At 43.2% G+C, this 24,486-nt stretch overlaps 1 protein-coding gene across 2 annotated transcripts; it reads left to right on the top strand.

The window, feature by feature from the left end:
- Positions 1–1,412: 1,412 nt before the first annotated feature.
- Positions 1,413–19,185, top strand: LOC135485734 (uncharacterized). Of its 2 annotated transcripts, none has more exons than XM_064768126.1 (3): positions 1,413–1,522; positions 8,348–8,690; positions 14,974–19,185. In XM_064768126.1, exons 1-3 carry the CDS (start codon positions 1,481–1,483, stop codon positions 15,675–15,677), a joined length of 1,089 nt encoding a protein of 362 aa, XP_064624196.1. In that variant the 5' UTR covers positions 1,413–1,480; the 3' UTR covers positions 15,678–19,185. The 2 variants fall into 2 exon arrangements, with proteins under 2 accessions (XP_064624196.1, XP_064624194.1); XM_064768124.1 differs by having other exon boundaries at positions 1,420–1,527.
- The last annotated feature ends 5,301 nt before the right edge of the window (positions 19,186–24,486 follow it).

The raw sequence follows: 24,486 nt of genomic DNA, 5'->3' as shown, positions 1-24,486 counted from the left end.
ATTTTCTGCTGTTTTGCGGATTTCAAAGCTGCCTTTGATGTATCAAGAGAGGCTATACATCATCTACAAATATTGCTGACAGCTGATATTGGTGGTAATTTCTTAAATACAATAGAGCCTATATAATAATGTAAATTTGTCTATCAATACTAAAAATAGCCCTTTCAAACAAAAGTGGGTGTAAGGTTGCATATTGAGTCCCCTACTCTTTAACCTCTTTACTAGCGACATCCCAGAAATCTTTGATGACTGATAGTTGTACGCAATAATATAAACCTTGCTTAATTATCTAATCCGCCCTGTCCTATTGTATGGTTCAGAAGTGTGGGGCCCCTACTATACCCAGAAGGAATGAGTGAAGACAACTTTATATCCAAATGTGACTCTCTACCAGCAGAAAAAATACTACGGTAGTGAAATTTTGTAGATATCTCCTTGGTGTCTGCCAGAATTCTTCTACTTTAGCCGTGTGAGGTGAACTTGGTCAGCACGGACTCCTAACTACTGTTTAACCTCACTCTGTGAAATCATGGAAATACTGGTTCTTAATCTGTGATTCTGACCCGTCTTCTCTCGTTAGTCAAGCTTATCAAACTTCTCTAAGACTGCCCAGCATAGGCTGGGCTAGTCACATGAAACATATGAATGTGTTCAACTTTAGTGAAACTTGGGGGAACCAAGGGTCACTTTATAAAACCAGAGATATACTTTTCATGAAGAAAATTACTCAAAAGAAATTCGAAAATAATTGGTGAACACTTATCAATCCCAGAACAAACTAAGGTCTTACAAATTATTTAAACATAATTTTATGATTGAAAATTATCTAATCTACTCCGATATTAATAAAAGAAAATAATTCACTAAATTGAGAACTAGTTCACATAAATTGAAAATTGAGACGGGGAAGGCACTCCAAGCCCAAGACACGACTAGAAAATAGACTCTATCCCAACTGTAATTTGGGGAAGATTGAAGATGAATACCACTTCCTGCTACACTGTAGGCCTACTTAAAACCATCAACAACGGCTGTCACTATTATCGAAACTTGAAGAATTTACCTACATTCAGAAAATGTCTGATGATGTTTGTTTTCCTTATGGGATATAATAAAGGTGACTACAAAATATTTAAATTCATTGATTTTGTGAATCACAGTTTCTTATTACGGGTTAACCGTCTTAGTTTGAGGATCTGATAGGCCCTATAGGCCTATTGATTGTCTACCGGTATGTCCTGTAAATATGCCTGTCTCGTTTCATCTTATACAAGTGCTCTTATCTTTTTATTGTTACAATTCCATGCACAAATTTTGGAAAGCAATAAAATAATTTGAATTTGTTTCTTTGGTGAGGTGAGCCGAGGGTGGCGCTGTTGTGCAGTTCGTACCAAGCCCCGGGTTTGAGGTTGCCGCGCCGTGGTTGGCGCGAGACTGCAATCCATTATAATCGCAATGGCTGCCCTCACACTACCGCGATATGTGCCGGGTGTTAAAAGAAAATGCTTGGAACAGCTGCAAGGTGAGGTATGTTGAAATTCGCTCCACGGTATTTTCATTGTTTGTAGTTAGCGGAACTTAACAATGGACACTATATCGCCGCTACACGGGTTCTTTAGACTGAAGACTCGCACAACATCACCAGTCACCAGCCCTGCGAAAGTCCGCCATTACAGGTCAAAAGGGGTAAACAAACTAGGAATACACGTGCACTCCCAATGCATCGAGCTGTACAAATGTGGTTTGTTTACCCCTTTTGACCTGTAATGGGGGACTTTCGCAGGGTGTCTGTGTACAAACGAAGCTCAGCTTGTGCATCAAATTTAGGATTATGTGCAAAATAAACATTCAGTAATTTTCCTAAAAACAGTGTCAACTGAAAGATTAGATCATCATAGATCATCAAATGAATGAGTGTATCTGGCTTCAACTTTCCGAATAGCCTTTTTTTTCTTAGGATTAGGATTTATTGAAAGTTGGGCAGCCATTCCCTGTACATTTGTACAGGCGGCCATAATGCTAAGGAAACTAGTTGTTAGAGAGATGGTATAGACTGGTCACGGTCACTGAACTGAGTCAGTCGATCGATCGGGTGAAAAATGTTCCACGTGATGCTGGTTGGCCTAACCGCTAACGCACTGCCACACTGCACCCACTGACACTGTACTAGTGTAACCACAGGCACAGGGGCTTGAGGCGAAGGTTGAAAATGTGTGCCAAGTGTCCAGGGAGGTCAGCTAAGCCAAGGGGAAGGCCCTCACACAACACCCCCTAGAAAATTTTTTATATAATACACTTCTACTAGGGGGCGTTGTGCGAGGGCCGTTGCTGACCTCCCTGGACACTTGGCACACATTTTCAACCTTCGCCTCAAGGTCAAGCCCCTGTGAGTGTAACATGGTAACCAGTATGCCAGTATATACCGGTACCGGTAGGCCTAATGACTGTGTAGTGTGTACACGGGACATGCCGTACATCTGCATGCATGGCATAGGCTGCCTTCGTGTTGGCCAAAGGCCTAGGCCTAACAAAGTCGCCATTTTGACAGCCAAAGGTAAAAACAAACCAGGAATACACGCGACCCCTCAGGCCCTGTGCATGGTAAGTAGGCTACATGTCCAGAGTTCCGGCCAAATTTTGCGAAAATCTAACGTAAACACGCTGAAATTAGGACATTGTTATTACTTAAATTTAACTATCTGTCAACTGCACTGACATGACTGAGGACAGGCATGATTGATAGATCTATCGTTACCTAAAAAAATGGCACATTATTATTATTAATGTTATATCCACAACTTCTCACGCGGCATATTAGATTGCTTTTCTCACAGGCCGAAGAATGTGCTTACTGCCTAACTATGCATTCATGGCATTAAATCAAAATGCGCGCGCACTACTTTCTATTAGGCTGGTTTCCCGTTTTGATGCTGTGATGGCGCTGTGATGGTCGCGCTCCAAGGTGCCACCAAGTAGCTACGACGGAAACCAGCCTACTTTAATATAAGACGTTGTCGTTAGTTCCGGCAGGCGCTTTCTTCGGTCATCTTTCATCCTCACCGACGTCATTTCCTTCCCTTCCCGTTAGGGAAATAATCGAATATGGGCCACGTGAGAAATTTTGGATATAATTTGGCGTTTTTTGTGGTAACGATAGCTTCATCTTGCCTGTCCTCAGTGCAGTTGACCGTAAGTAATATTTTACTAATAACAATGTCCTAATTTCGGCACGTGTACGTTAGATTTTCAAAAAATTTGGTCGGAAATCCGGACATGTACTTACCATGCACAGGGGGCGCGTGTATTCCTGGTTTGTTTACACCTTTGGCTGTCAAAATGGAGACTTTCGCAAATGGTCTATTGGATCGTGATTCGGCAACAATCTGACAATAGATTTTCTCGCACCTGCCACTGCCGCACCACTGGCCCTCGAATGTACAGCAGGGTCATTCCATATAATCAACCAAATTTCAGAAACTATCCAGTGTCATGGTCATGGATTTCCTTCAAATTTTAATAGAATGTTGTATTTGGTGCCAAATGAAAAAATGCCAAGTTTGAGCTCAATATTCCTAGCGGTTTTCATTTTCTGGGGGTCAAAAAAGTGGGCGTGGCACCTTCAGATGTGGCAGATTGAATTATTACCATTTTCAGGGTCCATAACTCAATGACTAATAAAGGTATTGACTTCATTTTTAGCTCACCTCTTAGCAGAGGTGAGCTTATCCCATACCGTGGCGTCCGTCGTCCGTCGTCGTCGTCGTCGTCGTCGTCGTCCGTCGTCCGTTAGCAGGGCACGTTTCGTAACTGTTAGAGCTATTGAGTTGAAACTTGGTACACATGAACCCTTATGTTATGACACCTGGGAGACCAAGTTTCGGTCCGATTCGTTTCATGGTTTGGCCACCAGGGGGCCAAACATTAAAAGTGAAAATATGCAATATCTCCCTTAATAGTAGTCGGGAAATTTTGAAAAAAATATGGTAGGTACTTCTAGCAAAGGTGCATCATATATCCTCCGGGTTTTTGATTTGACCTCCTTTTCAAGGTCACAGAGGTCAAATGGTGTAAATTAGCCGATAGGATGTAACGATGGCACGTTTCTAAACTGCAATGACTATTGATACCAAATTTGGTACACATTTACCCCTTAGTCAGGTGATCTCAGGGACCAAAGTTTGGTCCAATATGATTCACCACTTGACCACCAGGGGGCAAAATCCAAAAACCTTAAAAATGTGATTATTCCTTAATTTCTTGCCCGATTGCCACCAATTTGATATCATGGGTACATCTAACCACCATACAGTATATGTCACACAGGTTTTTAATTTGACCTTCTTGTCAAGGTCACAGAGGTCAAATGGTGTAAATTCGCCGTCAGGCCGTTACCATGGCACGTTTCTTAACTGCAATGACTATTGATCACAAATTAAGTACACATGTACCCCTTGGTCAGGTGATCTCAGGTACCGAAGTTTGGTGCGATCTGATTTGCCGTTTGGCCTCCAGGGAGGGGGCCAAATCCTAAATTCTTCAAAATGCTATTATTCCTAGTAATGACTTGCCCGATTGGCACCAATTTTATATCATAGGTACATCTAATTCTAACAACCATTCAATGTGTCACCCGGGTCTTCTTTGATTTGACCTACTTTTCAAGGTCACAGAGGTCGAATGTACTGTAAATTGGCCATTTTGGGGAAATTGTAATTGCTTGGACCTACATCAAACCTAACACTACATGACACAAGACCATGCTCTTTTTCCATCTTTCCTCCACATGAGGTGAGCACAATGGCCCTGGCCATTTCATTTCAGGAAGTATCAACCTTCCATAGGTAAACAACTTAAAAGTATAAAACACCAAATTAACCCATAAATGTCCATGCTATTGGCAGTCAAAAACTGCTTTTTTGCTGACGGACCCCCAAATTTGCCACTCTTGGAGCCTTGGTTGATTTCATATGGAATGACCCAGCAGTGCATGAAAATGCATTGTGCGATGTAGGCCCTATGTGCCTACCTCGCAATACATTGCGCACGTGCATCCTCATGCACTGTCGTACGTGACGTCATTTGAGGGCCATGGTGTGAAATGGCCTATGATCATTCATTGGTTGTCAGCTGGTTGTTGGCCTAAGAATATGCACTAAGAATATGCACAACAGACGGTGTCCCCCCAACAAGGGCCCAAGTATTATTAGGCCTAAGTAGCTATAGCCTATTTGGTCCGACAATGGAAATCGGTTTTTGGCTCACCGTAGGGGAGTCTATACGATACCGCAGTGTCCGTCGTCCGTCGTCGTCGTCGTCGTCGTCCGTCGTATCCTAGTTCAAAAACAGTGGCACGTTTTTTAACCGCTAGGCCTCTGAACTTAAAACTTTGTACACATGACCCCCTAGGTCAGATGACCCGTGACACTAAATTTCTGTCCGATCTGATTCTCTACTTGGCCACCAGGGGGCCAAATGTGGATATCTAAAAAGTGTGATATCTCGCTTATTAGTGACTTGTTTTCGATAAAACTTTTGTGGTAGGTACTCATAGCAAGGATACATCATATATCTTACGGGTTTTTAATTTGATCTACTTTTCAAGGTCACAGAGGTCAAATGGTGTGAATTGTCCGTTTGAGTGTAACTATGGCACGTTTCTCAACCACCAAAGCTATGAGCTTGAAACTTGGTACATATAACCCCCTATATCAGATAACCTCTGATGCTGAATTTCAGCCTGATCTGATTCTTGACTTTGCCACCAGGGGGCCAAAACAGAAAAAGTAAGAAGTGCAATAGCCTGCTTATTAGCGAATTGTTTTTGATGAAATTTTTATGGCAGGGACCCCTAGCAAGGTTACCTCAGATGTTGCACGATTTTTTGGATTTGACCTACTTTTTAAGGTCGCAGAGGTCAAATGGCGTAAATTTGCCGTTTGAGTGTAACTATGGCACATTTCTCAACCGCAACAGTTATGAACTTGAAACTGTGAACAAATGACCCCCTAGGTCAGTTGACCTTTTACACTGAATTTTGGTTCGGTCTGATTATTGACTTGGCCACCAGGGGGCCCAAACTCAAAACTCAAAAAGTGTGATTTCTCGCTTATTACTGATTTGTTTTTGATAAAAGTTTCATGGTAGGTACTCCCAGCAAGGATACATCACATATCTTACGGGTTTTTGATTTGACCCACCTTTCAAGTTCACAGAGGTCAAAGTTGAAAACTTTACCGTTCTTGGTACGTTTTGTCGTTGTTCAATGTAAAGAGTTTTAATTTTGTGTAATGATGCATCTAAGAAGCCACTATTTGTATGCCAAGTTTCAGCCAGATCGGAATTCAAATATGGCCGAAATTGCATGTTTTGTGGGTTTTTCCTCGTATTGTGGCAATCCAAAGGTCGTGAGTTCAAACCCCGGTCAAGGACAGCCAAAAATATTTTTATTTTTCATCTTTTCCTTTTTTCTTTTCTGAGTTCTATCTTACATTTTCTTCATTTTTTGATTTATTTGGTGCCATAGATTTAATTAGGCGGCCATCTTGGAAATCGTTTTTTGCCGATTGCTGTAGTGTAACGAGTGATGAAATTGTTATGGTCAGGTGGATGTGTCTACATCACATATCACCCTGGTTTGTTATTTGACCTACCTGTCAGGGTCACTGAGGTCAAAGTTAAAAATATATTCACCATTGTCATGGAGTGGCACGTTTCTTCACTATCATTTTCACCTAGACTCTACAAGCTTGGAACCACAAGTCTCGGATTCACCACTTGGCCAGGGCCGGCTCTGAACTGGTCACAGATGCATGTATAAAATTATGAGAGGCCTACATACTGTAGCACTTTCTGTAACTGTCTACTAAAAATACTTACGGTGAGCACAATGGCCCCTGGCCGTTTCATTAAACAAGGTATCATAGACATAGGCCTAGTCCCTAAGTCCGACATCTGGACCCCACAACTCTGAAATCCCACAAGTCCAACATTTTGGAGACTGGTATCATATCCATGCGCTTGATTGATTGGGAACAACGTTTACATAAAAAATACCATGACACTTCTGGGAAATTACTCCATATACACCAAGAAATCATTATGGATTCCAACGCTGAAGGTACCAAATTAAAGCTGAATACCTGTACAATACATATGTGCCACTTTCAACAGGGCTTCCGGGGACCCGAGCTCCAGGGTCAAATACGCACGAAAACTCCAAAGGAGGCACCATAGTTTTGGTGCTTGAGTCCCAGGGACGCACGATGAAAATTAACCAAGGCTCTGGGTTTCAAAGTATTTGGAAGACTGTGGTAACTGGCCGTTGAGGATGGCACTAACACAAAAAGCAACATGACGATGCAGAGTTGTTTAAAAGAAAACCCTTGAATTAAGTTAAAATTGGGCATGGAAAAATGGGGACCCCCCAAAATATGAAAGGACCCTCATGGCAAAACTGCCAGAGGTCTGGGACTCTCCACCAAAAAACTCCTTTGGAAGCCCTGTTTCAATGGCAATTTTTCAGCATGAGCAGTGGATTTTGTACAGAAATACATCCAAAACACTCCCTACGTTTACATAAATGGGTGATTGGGCTGCAAATAAACCGCAGGCGACGCTACGAAAGAGAGGATTCTGCCTCGGATATGACTTCTCCGGAAAGCCCATGGCCTGGAATGGAGAACTGAACAAAAGCTGCTATCACAATCAAGGATCCGATCAGAAATGGTCGAGCTACATGCGATTGGTTACCAAAATTCGTTGCATTTTTTGTCTCAAGTCAATGACGCGCAACAAGCCAGGCCGCGTGGATGCAACGTCACGAGTGGAGTGCTCAACAGAATATGCCATGTGAGCCATGTCTCTGACGTCAAGTCACCTGCTGACAAAATGGCTGAGGCCTGGTCTAAAATGTTTGGAATAGGTGGAGTGAAAAATACATGTACGATTTGACATTTTCAGGGGTTGTTCCCAATCAAGCGCATGGATCTAGTCCGACATCCCACAAGTCCGAAATTCAGAAAAAGCATTTGCCAGGATTTTCTGATTGATCAGCTGAGCTGAAAACATTATTTCATAAAATTATATTCTTCGGTATACAGGGCTGAGTTCAGTCTCTCTCAGCAGTTACGCCAGATGCAATTTTTTATAAAAAAAGTCGCTACCTACCCAAGCCCCAAAAATAGCTACTCAAATGAGATCCCACGAAAGCAAAATTGCTCCAAGACCTAAGAGTTATTTCAAGCTTTGGTACATAAACATTGCTTTAGTTGCTGCAGTTGACATTTCATGAGGAGCCTAGGAGGTGAATGGAAATTAATTTTTAAAAAATTGTTCATCCTCTTTGCAGGATTTCTCCAGTGACCCTGTCATCAAGGCCGCTTATGTAGAAATACGAGGACTTGTTCCATCGAAGTATGCATATTCCAAAGCAGCACATCTTGAGGTACTCATGGAACCCATGGGTGGTAAGATTTACAGAGCTCACCAGTGTGAACCATCATATCTTACATGGAACAAGATCGATGGCCTTAATAAAGAAGAATTCGAACCCCTACCTGAGACTGTTCTTAATGACATAAGAGCCTTTAGTACTTCCTGCAATGCTGCACTTCAGACGGTTGTATGCCTTAAAAATGGAACTGGTGGCTGTGGGGATCCCAGATGGAGTGACAAAGGGGACATTGAGATCAGTAAGTATAAGCTCATTGGGTGTGCTGGAACCTCACAGTTTTGTGAATACGGTGTGCTAAGTCTGTAGACATGAATGATGTTTAGGGATAAATCATAACCCCTGCATCCATACCTCATAATACTTTCCATCCACTGGAGTAATTTTGACATGGACAGTCGACCATGGCCAAAACACACTGGCACTGGTCTTATGTGCCATGGTCCGATGAATTAAAACTGTAGCAAATCCGGGATGAAATGTGATATTGGCCTGGGGGGTCTTTAAAAGCGAACTAGCCGCGCTCGTCTGAAGTGAACTCTCGTTCTGCTATCGCGGCCCGCGATATACACACCATTTCATTCATAAATTTGTGGGGCGCTTGAAACTGCTACCGCGTGATTTTTAGACTGGTGCCCGCGGTCCCACAATACACTTTTACATTGGGAATTTTGCCGTATCGTAGGCCGGGTAGCGTCTACCGGATCCGCGAGTGTGATTGGTCGGGGGAGCTTGCAATGCATTTGTATACAACGCCTACATTCCAAAAACCGAAACATTCCGCCATTTTGTTCCACACTACGACTTTGGAGGCAGATTATTGGAAGTACAAGCAATCCAACTTCAATCCATTGGTATTGGACTGGAGTAAGTTTGAGGTTGGTAGAGGCCAGTTGCGACAGTGATATTATCATTTCACCTCCTAAATGTTGAGTTTGAACGACCATGTTTGGATGAAATCATCGGATCTCAGACCCTGTGGATAATATATGTTTTGTGTACAAATGCACTGTGGTACACTGGTCATGTGATCGTAGTAAATTCCGTAGTATTATAATGAGATGACGTAGTTAGAAATTCATTCATAAAATCTAGTGCTTCCCATTACGGATAATAGAGGGACTCAAGTGTGGCGAAGTCGATGATGGTGCGGCTAGTTCGCTCTAAGAGTGTTGTCTGTCTGAGAGAATAGCACTTTTTGGATACTTTTTGGAAATGACCCCCCTAGATTGCTTCATTAGCATTTACAACACTGCTTTCACCTACAATGTACCTACGTGGTCAGTCGGGCTGTATATATTTTGTGCTCTTGCCAAAGGAGGTCATTTCATGATTTGGCAGTGCATGCAGCGTCGGGCATAATGTCGATGTAAAACGATGGTGAACACAAACTCCCTCCTGTTTGGTGATTGCTATCTGAATCTATATAATCGATAGATTAACGTGGACAACCAATGTCAATAAACATATTTTTTGGGAGCCATCTTGAGAGGGTGCGTCAGAAACAATTCCATGGCGTAATGGCAAATGGTATATGGCGTAGCAGCCAATGGCGTACCTAGACATCTCCCCTTTAAAGTTTTTAAGCTTGAAAACTAAATGTCATAACATACCAGATTTTTGGTATAATCAAAGTCCTAAAATCACACTGGTAAACTGAAACCAGTTAACTCGCAACCAAACTTATCAACTCTTTTAAACTCAGAAATTACAACGGGCACACAAAAATAACACACACAACATACAAGCATGAAAGATACAAAAAGAACTCTTTCTCCAAAGCAAAGCCTACACTGCAGGTTAGGGGTAGACTGCCCGTCCCCTGCCGCACACCGACGGGTATTTCGACCCAGCACAGCCGATTGCATGACCCAAATATAATAGGCCTAAAATGTCAATGTTATAGCGTCTATTTCGCAAAGTCTTTCTGCCAACCTGGAGGCTTCACAGTCCTCCCGGATCTCGTAGTCACTGGTTGTGACATTGACGATTCGGCATTCGTACTCGGAGTCGACGCTGGGGTTTCTCGTACTGGATTCGGCTGTATACTTGGCTGTACATTTGTATGTACCGGTACGGCTGGTTGTGACTCGGACGAGTCCGAAGCTTTGTCCTTGCTGTTGCTGCCATTTGTCTTCGGGAGAAGTTGTAAATGGCGGCGATTTCGACGATACTCCCTTCCTGACTGTGACTGCACGACATAGGATCGAGGGGTTTCGTGCTGTCTAACGACGATAGTGGGCTGTCCCCACATGGACTCATTGTCCAACTTGACTCGGACCCGATCACCAGGCATTAGTTCAGGCATAGGCCTAACTCCATGCCTCCTATTGTACTGTTTTTCATAGTTCATTTGCGTGTTCTTTACATTTTCTGACAGTCTTTCGCGATCAGGCCAATGAGGTGCTAGTGTCTTTGAGAGTATCGGCAATGTTGTACTCATCTCACGTCCCATCATTAGACGACTAGGACTATGTCCTGTTGAGACAACTGGTGTTGCCCTGTACACCATCAGTGCTTTCACTGGATCATTCTGGCACAGAATTCTTTCCGCGATAGCGACTCCACTTTCGGCTTGGCCATTGGCCTGTGGATTATGCGGGCTACTTGTGGTCAGCATTATGCCATATTCATTGGCAAAGTCTTTGAACGCGTTTGAATCGAATGGCGGGCCGTTATCAGAGAAATGTTCTTGCGGCACGCCCCACCTAGCAAACAGAGTCTTGTACTTAGCAATCACACTAGCGGCTCGGGTATCATTCATCTTGATTATCTCAAGCCACTTCGAGTAATAGTCTATGACCACAAGGTATTTCACTTTCTCGACTTCGCAGAAATCGGCTGCTATTTTCTGCCAGGGGCGATCTGGCTGAGGCGTAGATATCATCGGCTCATGTCTTTGTGTGGGACTGCGAATCTGGCAATGTTCGCATTCCTTCACTATGCATTGAATGTCATAGTTTATGCCTGGCCAGAATACAGACATATTCGCGCGCTCGCGGCACTTATTCACTCCCTGATGTCCATCGTGAATACGGGCTAGTATATCGGACCTCATTTTCCGCGGAATAACGATTCGATCACCCATGAGCAATAGTCCATCGGACACCGACAATCCATGTCGAACATTGTACAGTTCAAGTACAGAGGCGGGCACATTACGGCTATGTTGTGGCCAGCCTTCAAGCGTGATTTTCATGGCTTCAGTCAGTTCTTCATCACGCGCTGTTTCCTCGCGAATTTCGACCAATCGCTGGTCAGTCATGGGTTTTGCGGAGATAACGGCATTCACGTAAAAAGTAATGTCCTGTTCAGGGGTACTATCGATATCTGCGCATTTCAATGGCTGTCTCGACAGCGTATCCGCGACTACCAGGTATTTACCTGGCACATGCTCAGCCTGACAGCTGAACGGCATGAGACGCATCAATAGTCTCTGACAACGTAATGGTACTTGATCGAGATCACGAGTGTTCATGAGGGGTACCAAAGGCTTATGGTCAGTCTCTAATCTAAATGATTCAAGTCCCTGTAAGTATCTTCGAAATTTCTCACAGGTCCACACCGACGCGAGACACTCTTTTTCAATCTGAGCGTAATTTTGCTCAGCCTTGCTGAGCGTTCTTGAACAAAATGCTACGGGTTTGAGTTCAGTGCCGTGTCGCTGCATCAGAATTCCTCCAATACCGTAACTACTCGCGTCAGCGCTCACAATTGTCTCTTTGTTGACGTCATAGTATGCCAAGACTGGGGCACTGCAAATCAGGGCCTTGACATTTTCGAACGCTTCGCTCTGGGGCGGTCCCCATTGAAACACTTTGTCGTGATGTAACAACTCATTGAGCGGAGCTATGACAGTCGCTAAATTGGGAATATATCGTCCCAGGTAATTGATCATTCCGAGGACACGTCGCAATCCTGGAACGTCACTCGGCGGCTCTAACTCTGCGATCGCTTTCACTTTTTCCTCGTCAGGACTAACACCGCTGGAATCGAATTTGTGACCTACATATCTCAGGCTTGGTTTTCGGAATTTACATTTGGGTTTGTTCAGCTTTAACCCAGATTTCTCAATGCGCTGCATGACAGCGTCTAACATAGCATCGTGTTCCTCGACGGTTTTCCCGTAAATTAGAATATCGTCCTGCCAGACAATTGCACCAGTTCCCTCTAATAAATCGTTCATAATTCGCTGAAAAATCTCACTAGCACAGGAGACACCAAACGGTAAACGACGGAAGCAAAATCTGCCCATCGGAGTTATGAACGTGGTCAATAAGCGGCTCTCCTTGTCAAGAGGCACCGCCCAGTATCCACTAGAAGCGTCAAGAGTTGTGAAGACGGTTGCTCCTGACAACTTGTGGATAACATCATCAAGGGTTGGAAGTTGATATCGTTCACGTTGAACAGCCTGATTCAACTTTTTCAAATCTGCACAAATTCTGACCGACCCATCCTTTTTGGGTACAGGAACAATCGGACAGCACCACGGGGTCGGCTCAGTGACAGACTCAATCACATCTGCCGCATGCATGCGCTCAATTTCGGCCTTTACCTTAGGTAGTATAGGCAATCTTTCTAGCAGAATTGACGCTATACGGCTCAGCATCATCGCGTATCTTGATTTTCACAGGGTCACAGTTCATCAAACCACATGCGCCAAACACAGATTCCTTGATTTCCTCGACTCGCTGAACTAGACCAAGACCAGTGGCGACACTACGGCTAATCAGGCAACTTTTCGAAGCTCCTGACACGACATAAACTTTGAACTTATATCGAACACCACAATGCACAACAGGCGCGATAAACGTACCCAGGGTATCTAACTTTCCCCCAGGACTATCAAGAATAACATTTGGCTGGACCAAAGCGGGTTTTGGCCTTAGCGACTCATAAATATCTTTATTTATGATTGAAACATCAGCGCCTGTATCAATTTTGAACGCGATTGACTTTCCGTGAATTTTGAGATTGACCGTCCAGTCATCTCCCGGTTTCGAATCTTGAATTCCGACGTTTCCTAAGAAATATTCCTCGTCAGGCTCGTATTGCGAAACAACGACCTCCTTCACCGTTTTGGACCTACATCGACTCTTGAAGTGGCCCTTTTGGTGACACCGATTACATAACGCGTCCCGTGCTGGACACGTTTCGGTTGACTTGTGGCGACCATACCCACATTTTCCGCACGTTTGCTGTGGGTCGTACTCTTGGTAGTTTCCACGATCATTATTACGTTGCTGGCCTCTCCACGAATGACGATTTCCACGACTCCCACGACGATGTCCACCACGAAATCCACGCTGGGGCATACCGGTACCACGGGCCCCACGTTTGACCTCACTAACGGTCGACTTGGCTCCACCAAGTGTCAGCTGCTCCATCTGTGTGGTCACCTGCTCAGACTGTCTAGCAGTCTCGATTGCATCATCAAGTGTCAGTTTCGTTTTTAGTTGCAAATCTTTCGACACTTCACGGTCTTTTATACCGATGACCAACCTGTCCCTGATCATGTCATTTCGAGTGGTACCAAAGTCACAGTGCTCAGACATCTCGTACAATGCACGTACAAACGATTCTACAGTCTCATCACCTTTTTGTATGCGTTGATTGAACACAGCACGTTCATGAATGACATTTCTTTTTGGTACAAAATGTCCATCAAATTTGCCCAGAACTACGTCAATTTTCTTCTGATCTTCCTCAGAAAGCTTAAAGGACTCAAAGACATTCTCAGCCTCCTTTCCCATGGCATAAATGAGGGTAGAAACCTGCACTAAGCCGTCTTCTTTGTTGACTTTCGCGGCCAACCGGTAGCGCTCGAAACGCTTTTTCCACTCGGGCCATTGCGATGGTTTGTCGAATTTAAACGGTTCTGGGGGGCTCAATTTTGCCATTTTTGACAAAACTAAACTATTGTACCTGTTCTAGAGTTCATGGGTCTTTAAACCGCTGTCACCATGTTTGGTGATTGCTATCTGAATCTATATAATCGATAGATTAACGTGGACAACCAATGTCAATAAACATATTTTTTGGGAGCCATCTTGAGAGGGTGCGTCAGAAACAATTCCATGGCGTAATGGCAAATGGTATATGGCGTAGCAGCCAATGGCGTACCTAGACACCTCCAACGCATTAAATTTGTCGCCACAATTCCATGACCCACACTCATCTTCGTCGAATCTGGTCATGCTCCCTGCTTTAGCGTCTGAGCTCCTGTCCCGATCCCGCTATTGTATGGGCAATGTGCGATACCCATGTGTTTAATGCACCCAATGCACCTGCCTGTGATGATACAGTAAACATCACATACCCCGATAATACAAATCCTGTGCACAGACGATTCTGTCATGTCCGTCGATCTGGCATCAAAATCTTCTCATCAACTCACAGTCACACTCCCATTGTGTCAGTTAGGGCACTCTTACAAATTGACTGGTAAGTCAATTCTAGTTGATAAATTCTTTCCTCATATGTAGATGTTCCTTCAGTATTCATGATTGTTTTGTACTTTTCAGGTTGGGACAGGGCTCAAAGAGGCATCAAAAGAGCATTTGTGAACAACATGGCTAATGGGACAGGCAGAGCAGGATTACAGGTGTGGTTGCAGAAGTTAGTTGACATACTGAACCTTACCCTCATTGATGTTATGAACATAGGACATTCTTCAAAAAATGATGCCACTGGACGTAAAATATCTTTCAAGTTCTTTGATCGTGGTGATGGTGAAGATTCTTCCCTCTCTGATAATTCTCCTCTTAAGTCATCCCCAGCACGATCATCATCACCAAGTTCAGAATCTAATACTGATGTCATTAAAACATTTGTGCCAGACATTGTATTATACTTAGATACTGGACGAGCTGGGGGATTTGTCAAAATTTTCCTGATTGCATCTCTCAAGAAAGGCAGCAAACTAATAGATGTTGAGAAAAAAGAATTTGTCCTTGAGCTTGTTTCACATATGACTTATCAAAATGAAGTGTATGGCATTCAGATATGTGCCATGCAGGCTGAGGTAATCCATGTTAAACGAACCACTGATGAAATCTTAATTTCCAAAATAGCCGAATACAATTTCAGAGAAGGTGTTAATTTCAATATTGACTCGTTTACTGCTTGCACCAAACTGTTGGGTCAGATAATCCTGAAAATGAATGTATCAAAGGTTACCTATGTTCCATACAAGCAAATGAAAAATTCCCCAAAGCGAATGAAGTGAGGGATCTTTTTGTCCATTTTTAGCTCACCTCTTAGCAGAGGTGAGCTTATCCCATACCGTGGCGTCCGTCGTCCGTCGTCGTCGTCGTCGTCGTCGTCGTCGTCCGTCGTCGTCCGTCGTCCGTTAGCAGGGCACGTTTCGTAACTGTTAGAGCTATTGAGTTGAAACTTGGTACACATGTACCCTTATGTAATGACACCTGGGAGACCAAGTTTCGGTCCGATTCGTTTCATGGTTTGGCCACCAGGGGGCCAAACGTTAAAAGTGAAAATATGCAATATCTCCCTTAATAGTAGTCGGGAAATTTTGAAAAAAATATGGTAGGTACTTCTAGCAATGGTGCATCATATATCCTCCGGGTTTTTGATTTGACCTCCTTTTCAAGGTCACAGAGGTCAAATGGTGTAAATTGGCCGTTAGGATGTAACGATGGCACGTTTCTAAACTGCAATGACTATTGATACCAAATTTGGTACACATTTACCCCTTAGTCAGGTGATCTCAGGGACCGAAGTTTGGTCCAATATGATTCACCACTTGACCACCAGGGGGCAAAATCCAAAAACCTTAAAAATGTGATTATTCCTTAACTTCTTGCCCGATTGCCACCAATTTGATATCATGGGTACATCTAACCACCATACAGTATATGTCACACAGGTTTTTAATTTGACCTTCTTGTCAAGGTCACAGAGGTCAAATGGTGTAAATTGGCCGTTAGGATGTAACGATGGCACGTTTTTAAACTGCAATGACTATTGATACCAAATTTGGTACACATTTACCCCTTAGTCAGGTGATCTCAGGGACCGAAGTTTGGTCCAATATGATTCACCACTTGACCACCAGGGGGCAAAATCCAAAAACCTTAAAAATGTGATTATTCCTTAACTTCTTGCCCGATTGCCACCAATTTGATATCATGGGTACATCTAACCACCATACAGTATATGTCACACAGGTTTTTAATTTGACCTTCTTGTCAAGGTCACAGAGGTCAAATGGCCTAAATTCGCCGTCAGGCCGTAACTATGACACGTTTCTTAACTGCAATGACTATTGATCACAAATTAAGTACACATGTACCCCTTGGTCAGGTGATCTCAGGTACCGAAGTTTGGTGCGATCTGATTTGCCGTTTGGCCTCCAGGGAGAGGGCCAAATCCTAAATTCTTCAAAATGCCATTATTCCTAGTAATGACTTGCCCGATTGGCACCAATTTTATATCATAGGTACATCTAATTCTAACAACCATTCAATGTGTCACCCGGGTCTTCTTTGATTTGACCTGCTTTTCAAGGTCACAGAGGTCGAATGTACTGTAAATTGGCCATTTTGGGGAAATTGTAATTGCTTGGACCTACATCAAACCTAACACTACATGACACAAGACCATGCTCTTTATCCATCTTTCCTCCACATGAGGTGAGCACAATGGCCCTGGCCATTTCATTGAAAATGTTGAAACCCAGCCTGCAGTCCAAAATCTCAACCTTTCACCCCAACCCCTAGTATCTATGTATTTGCCAAATACATAGATACTAGGGGTTGGGGTGAAAGGTTGAGTTGCAAATTGCAGTGCATGAGCAACTTTTAAAGATGTGGAATGCTATTGGCACAGTCCTAAGTCATGAGGCTAGCATTTAGCTAAATACCCTCAACCATGACACGGAATTTTGGCTCGATCAGACATCCAATATGGCCGCCAGGCCAATTTCACTTTGGCTTATAACTCATTTATCATGTAAGTCATGATGTTCTAGGCTTGTTTGCCTTGATCTGATATACAAAATGGCTGCCAGGTGGCCATCCTGAAATCTTGTCTATCCTTCATTTTTGAGCAGAAATGTCAGTTGTCGCGAGGTGAGCACATGGTCCCTGTACCATTTCATTTCCTCAGATTCATCAACTCAGAGCTTTCAGCTACCCTCGGTGAATGTGTTGGTGATTACTCAGAATGTTTTTATGTCTGAGAAATCCATTTTAAACAACCAGTATCTGTGCTTGGTTATAAGAGCATGCGCTTATAGATGAGAAAAATGCATATGCAGAGAAGTACGGAATAAACTCCCCAAACGTGTATATTATTAGCTTATTCCTACATGTCCTACGTATATGATGTACAGAATTCGAGTTTGTATTCAAATATCGTTATGCACCGCTACCGTGCATCATTTACTATGCATAAATTAGAGCCTGAGCTGCATCTATAACGGGAAGTCACTGCGCCTATATTTGGAACACCACGGTCAGTAAAATTATCAGCGCATGCGCTTAAAAGTATAGGTGGGAAAAGTATAGGTGGCAAAACAGCCCCAAAACACTCAGTTTTCGTTTATAAGCGCATGCGTTTATATTCGCGCTTATACGGTAAGTTGGTTTACCCTATGATGAAATGAATGAATTCGATTGATGATTGATTGATTGATTGTCAAGGTCATTCTACAGAAAATATCATCTTTTTATGATCACAATTTTTGAAGAATGACCCATTAATGAATCAATTAGGCCTACTGGTATTTTTTGATTGGCTTATGCTTTTAGATTTTTCCTTGTTTTGTAAATGATGTACCGTCACCATTTATGTATAAACATGCATTTAACCCAAATTACTATGCGACAGTTGTCACCTGTACACCTTTAACCTTTGTCTTAATCAAGCTTAACCAACATTCCCTTCACAATGGACTCATACACTTTTGTGTCAGATCAATTTAGGCGATAATGTACCCCTTTTTAATTTCTAACAATGATTTGAAACTTGATTACAACACAGTTTAAGGTGTATGGGTGTCCACTCTATACTAGTATTATGTATCTTATGGTATATGTTCTGTTACTTTGATATCTTGTTATTCTTGTATTTGAATTCCATATCCCTAGGGAGTGGACAAAAATTGCAGTTCAGACCATTTTGGCCTCTGTTTTCAACGATGACAGTTCCTTTTGATCAGGCATCGCCACATCGCCACAGGTCTCTTGATATTAGCTATCCCTGCTGAAATGAACTCTTTGAACCATATCTGGGCAGAATAGATTCTTCGACGAAAATGCTTCGGGGCTTTCAGCAATTAAAGGTCTTTAAACACTATTGCATTTTCACCCTCGGGGGGGGGGGGGGGGTGTCCATTACCTGTTGTGATTGAGCAATGTGGCACATAGTAACTAAAGGAAATGGGCTGCAGGAACTTGAAAACGCTTCAGTGTGTGAAGACATTTGATAAGAAATCATTCAAAATGGTCGTTGACAGCGGCAAACAATGTAACCACCACTGGTCACCACCAAAGCGATCTAGCTAATAGGCCAGTCACAGCATGATCACAGTGAGTGGTCTCTCAGTGCAGTGGGCTACAGCGCGAAGTTCTGCATATTTCCAGTTGCGCGACCAGTTTAGTTGGAAAAAAAGCAAGCCATCCTTTGTGGTACAAATGTATTAAAATGTATTTTGTCTTCTAATAAATTGTGCTCTTGTAGCTGCGTATTCAAACTGCTGTTGTGGTTGCTCTCTGCATGGTTGTCACAACGTCGATGTAAACACGGAGTTACTTAAAGGGATCCTGAACCCATCATTGTATTTGGCAGTTCGAGCCATTTTCACCGCCCACGAAAATGGAACTTCCGATTTCCTATTCATCATTTTCTCAGCTTTGCTCCGCCCCTAATCTCTGAGCATGCGCAGTACGCATTGTTGTATGCAAATCGCCATAAACGAAACGAAACCACCGGACTTCCCCATTCATGGAGTGCGTAGTAAATTCCATAGTAATGACGTCACGCGATGATTGACAGGCATTCATTCATCCTCGTTTTGGGTCAGAATTGGGCGGTAAAATGAAACCGAGGCTCTTCTACTTGCCTGGTGCGGTTCAGGATCCCTTTAAAGTATTCCTACTAGTTAACATCATTTCCCTCGACCTAGAGGCTAGAAAGACGATTCACCGCATAACAAGAAGTGTAAGAATTCCATCGAATGACGTCATTATGGGAAACCCCTTCTGGACATGTGGAGTTGTTCTTGTGGACTTATCCTTTTGCAGTGTTCCTAGGGCAGTAATTTTTTTACTGTGTTCTGTGAAAAAGTTACATTTCAAGTTGTCAGATGCCAGTAAATCTCATCCGAGACCTCTCAGGGGCTTCGGGTCTTTGGCTATCGCACTGACTTGGGGGCTATGCCCCCCTTTCTCACAATCCTGGATCCGCCCCTTTTTGCTACTGGGAGTCATAAGTGTCTTGCTCAATGGCACACAGCACCCAAGTCCCGGGACCCTCGTGTCTTCCCTAGGAGTCGCAACTCGCAGCTCCACTACTCACGTGTACATTCCCCATAGCAAGACTGCAAAAGGAGTGGGCACTGAAAAATTGACAAGAAAGACAACTGTGCAGGAAAGTGGTTAATACGGTAAAACGTTCCCAGGCAGTTCAAAATCCCAACCTCATTTTTAGTCCCTTCTTAGTAGGGGAACTAGGTGCCGGTCTAGCACCCCCCCCCCCCCCCCGCTTGTTTCTTCTCAAGTGAAATGACATAAACATCATGTCCAAATAACCGGCAATCTACAATCCCAACCCCATCTAGGGCAAGGTGACTTCACAATAGTATAGGCCTATGTGGCGCTTCTACCCCCCCCCCCCCCCCCCAGCTTGTTCTCAAGTGAAATGACAAAGCATGTCCCCATAACCAGCAATCTACAAGGGTCCCTGGACTCACATCCGAACCTCATTGAATGCCTCCCATCTAGGGCCAGGCCACGTAACAATAGTGTAGGCCGACGGGATGGTGGTGGTTTAGGCCTGACATTTTTGATTAATGACGCAGACAGTAGAAGTATGTGAAAAGACAACAAAATGAGATTGGGACGCGAGTCCAGTGAACCTTTGAGATTGCCGGTTATGGGGACATCAAGGGGGTGGTGGGGGCTAGAGCACCGACCATATCCTAAATCTCCTAATAAGGACTAATTTGAGGTTGGGATGTGGTGCCAGGGAACCTTTTAGAGTGCCGGTTGTAGGGACATGATGCGTTGTCTTTTCTTCGAGGAGAACAAGTGGGGTGGGGGCTGAGAGACTTGTCAATCAGAAGGGACTCATCGTGGTTAGGATGTGGACCAGAGAAGCTTTTAGATTGCTGGTTACGGGGACATGAGGCATTGTGTTTCACTTGACGAGAACAAGCGGATGGAGGGGGCTAGAGCGCCACCTAGGCTTACACTATCATTATGTCCTGTTGATCAGAAGGGACTCAGTACGGGTTGGGATGTGGAGCAGGGAACCTTTTAGATTGCTGGTTACGGGGACATGAGGCATTGTGTTTCACTTGACGAGAACAAGCGGAGGGAGGGGGCTAGAGCGCCACCTAGGCTTACACTATTATTATGTCCTCAGAAGGGACTCAGTACGGGTAGGCATTGTGTTTCATCACTTGAGGAGAACAAGCGGAGGGAGGGGGCTAGAGCGCCACCTAGGCTTACACTATCATTTGTCCTGTCGATCAGAAGGGACTCAGTGCGGGTTGAGATGTGGAGCAGGGAACCTTTCAGATTGCTGGTTACGGGGACATGAGGCATTGTGTTTCATCACTTGACGAGAACAAGCGGAGAACAATAACGTTGTTTGACTCGGTTAGTATGTAATTGATGGATAAGAAAACGTTCATATTTTACTCGTTTCAACTCTTCCGATGGCGGCGCTCCTCCGAATGACTCAAAGGAGTATTGCACCGGTTTCGCCACTTTTTGTGGAGCTGGATGGAGGCCGTATATGCTAGATTATGCTAGAGTGATGACCGGTCGTGCCTGCATAGTGCATATGGAGGTATTATTCAGATGGAGCAACTGCATGCATCTCAAAGGTGATACTACTACATCAAAATGAATTCGAAAGAGGGGCAGAATTTGGAAAAATATCAGAGTCAAACTAAGACTCTGATATTTTTCTTCAAAATTTCAGTTTGGAATTGGGTCTTAGTTTTGTACCTCGGGGGATCTTAGTTTTGTACGTACAAAACTAAGATCCCCTGATGTACAAAACTAAGACTCTGATATTTTTCTTCAAAATTTCAGTTTGGAATTGGGTCTTAGTTTTGTACCTCGGGGATCTTAGTTTTGTATGTACAAAACTAAGATCCCCTGATGTACAAAAAACTAAGACTCTGATATTTTTCTTCAAAATTTCAGTTTGGAATTGGGTCTTAGTTTTGTACCTCGGGGATCTTAGTTTTGTAGTTTTGTACCTCGGGGGATCTTAGTTTTGTACGTACAAAACTAAGATCCCCTGATGTACAAAACTAAGACTCTGATATTTTTCTTCAAAATTTTAGTTTGGAATTGGCCTCCCCGGGTCTTAGTTTTTACCTCGGGGGATCTTAGTTTTGTACCTGGGTCTTACTTTTGTACTTCGGGGGATCTTAGGTCTTAGGTCTTATGTCTTAGGTCTTGGTTTTGTATACACCCAACCCAGCTTCCAAAATATGCTGCAGTCCAAAATCTCAACCTTTCACCCCAACCCCTAGTATCTATGTATTTGCCAAATACATAGATACTAGGGGTTGGGGTGAAAGGTTGAGTTGCACATTGCAGTGCATGAGCAACTTTTAAAGATGTGGAATGCTATTGGCACAGTCCTAAGTCATGAGGCTAGCATTTAGCTAAATACCCTCAACCATGACACGGAATTTTGGCTCGATCAGACATCCAATATGGCCGCCAGGCCAATTTCACTTTGGCTTATAACTCATTTATCATGTAAGTCATGATGTTCTAGGCTTGTTTGCCTTGATCTGATATACAAAATGGCTGGTGGCCATCCTGAAATCTTGTCTATCCTTCGATCTAAGCTAAATTCATTTTTGAGCAGAAATGTCAGTTGTCGCGAGGTGAGCACATGGTCCCTGTACCATTTCATTTCCTCAGATTCATCAACTCAGAGCTTTCAGCTACCCTCGGTGAATGTGTTGGTGATTACTCAGAATGTTTTTATGTCTGAGAAATCCATTTTAAACAACCAGTATCTGTGCTTGGTTATAAGAGCATGCGCTTATAGATGAGAAAAATGCATATGCAGAGAAGTACGGAATAAACTCCCCAAACGTGTATATTATTAGCTTATTCCTACATGTCCTACGTATATGATGTACAGAATTCGAGTTTGTATTCAAATATCGTTATGCACCGCTACCGTGCATCATTTACTATGCATAAATTAGAGCCTGAGCTGCATCTATAACGGGAAGTCACTGCGCCTATATTTGGAACACCACGGTCAGTAAAATTATCAGCGCATGCGCTTAAAAGTATAGGTGGGAAAAGTATAGGTGGCAAAACAGCCCCAAAACACTCAGTTTTCGTTTATAAGCGCATGCGTTTATATTCGCGCTTATACGGTAAGTTGGTTTACCCTATGATGAAATGAATGAATTCGATTGATGATTGATTGATTGATTGTCAAGGTCATTCTACAGAAAATATCATCTTTTTATGATCACAATTTTTGAAGAATGACCCATTAATGAATCAATTAGGCCTACTGGTATTTTTTGATTGGCTTATGCTTTTAGATTTTTCCTTGTTTTGTAAATGATGTACCGTCACCATTTATGTATAAACATGCATTTAACCCAAATTACTATGCGACAGTTGTCACCTGTACACCTTTAACCTTTGTCTTAATCAAGCTTAACCAACATTCCCTTCACAATGGACTCATACACTTTTGTGTCAGATCAATTTAGGCGATAATGTACCCCTTTTTAATTTCTAACAATGATTTGAAACTTGATTACAACACAGTTTAAGGTGTATGGGTGTCCACTCTATACTAGTATTATGTATCTTATGGTATATGTTCTGTTACTTTGATATCTTGTTATTCTTGTATTTGAATTCCATATCCCTAGGGAGTGGACAAAAATTGCAGTTCAGACCATTTTGGCCTCTGTTTTCAACGATGACAGTTCCTTTTGATCAGGCATCGCCACATCGCCACAGGTCTCTTGATATTAGCTATCCCTGCTGAAATGAACTCTTTGAACCATATCTGGGCAGAATAGATTCTTCGACGAAAATGCTTCGGGGCTTTCAGCAATTAAAGGTCTTTAAACACTATTGCATTTTCACCCTCGGGGGGGGGGGGGGGGGGGTGTCCATTACCTGTTGTGATTGGGCAATGTGGCACATAGTAACTAAAGGAAATGGGCTGCAGGAACTTGAAAACGCTTCAGTGTGTGAAGACATTTGATAAGAAATCATTCAAAATGGTCGTTGACAGCGGCAAACAATGTAACCACCACTGGTCACCACCAAAGCGATCTAGCTAATAGGCCAGTCACAGCATGATCACAGTGAGTGGTCTCTCAGTGCAGTGGGCTACAGCGCGAAGTTCTGCATATTTCCAGTTGCGCGACCAGTTTAGTTGGAAAAAAAGCAAGCCATCCTTTGTGGTACAAATGTATTAAAATGTATTTTGTCTTCTAATAAATTGTGCTCTTGTAGCTGCGTATTCAAACTGCTGTTGTGGTTGCTCTCTGCATGGTTGTCACAACGTCGATGTAAACACGGAGTTACTTAAAGGGATCCTGAACCCATCATTGTATTTGGCAGTTCGAGCCATTTTCACCGCCCACGAAAATGGAACTTCCGATTTCCTATTCATCATTTTCTCAGCTTTGCTCCGCCCCTAATCTCTGAGCATGCGCAGTACGCATTGTTGTATGCAAATCGCCATAAACGAAACGAAACCACCGGACTTCCCCATTCATGGAGTGCGTAGTAAATTCCATAGTAATGACGTCACGCGATGATTGACAGGCATTCATT

This window comes from Lineus longissimus, chromosome 3, assembly GCF_910592395.1.
Source record: "Lineus longissimus chromosome 3, tnLinLong1.2, whole genome shotgun sequence".
Taxonomy (NCBI): Eukaryota; Metazoa; Nemertea; class Pilidiophora; order Heteronemertea; family Lineidae; genus Lineus; species Lineus longissimus.
Note: the sequence above shows the minus strand (reverse complement) of the source record. Positions and strands in the feature narration are given on the sequence as shown.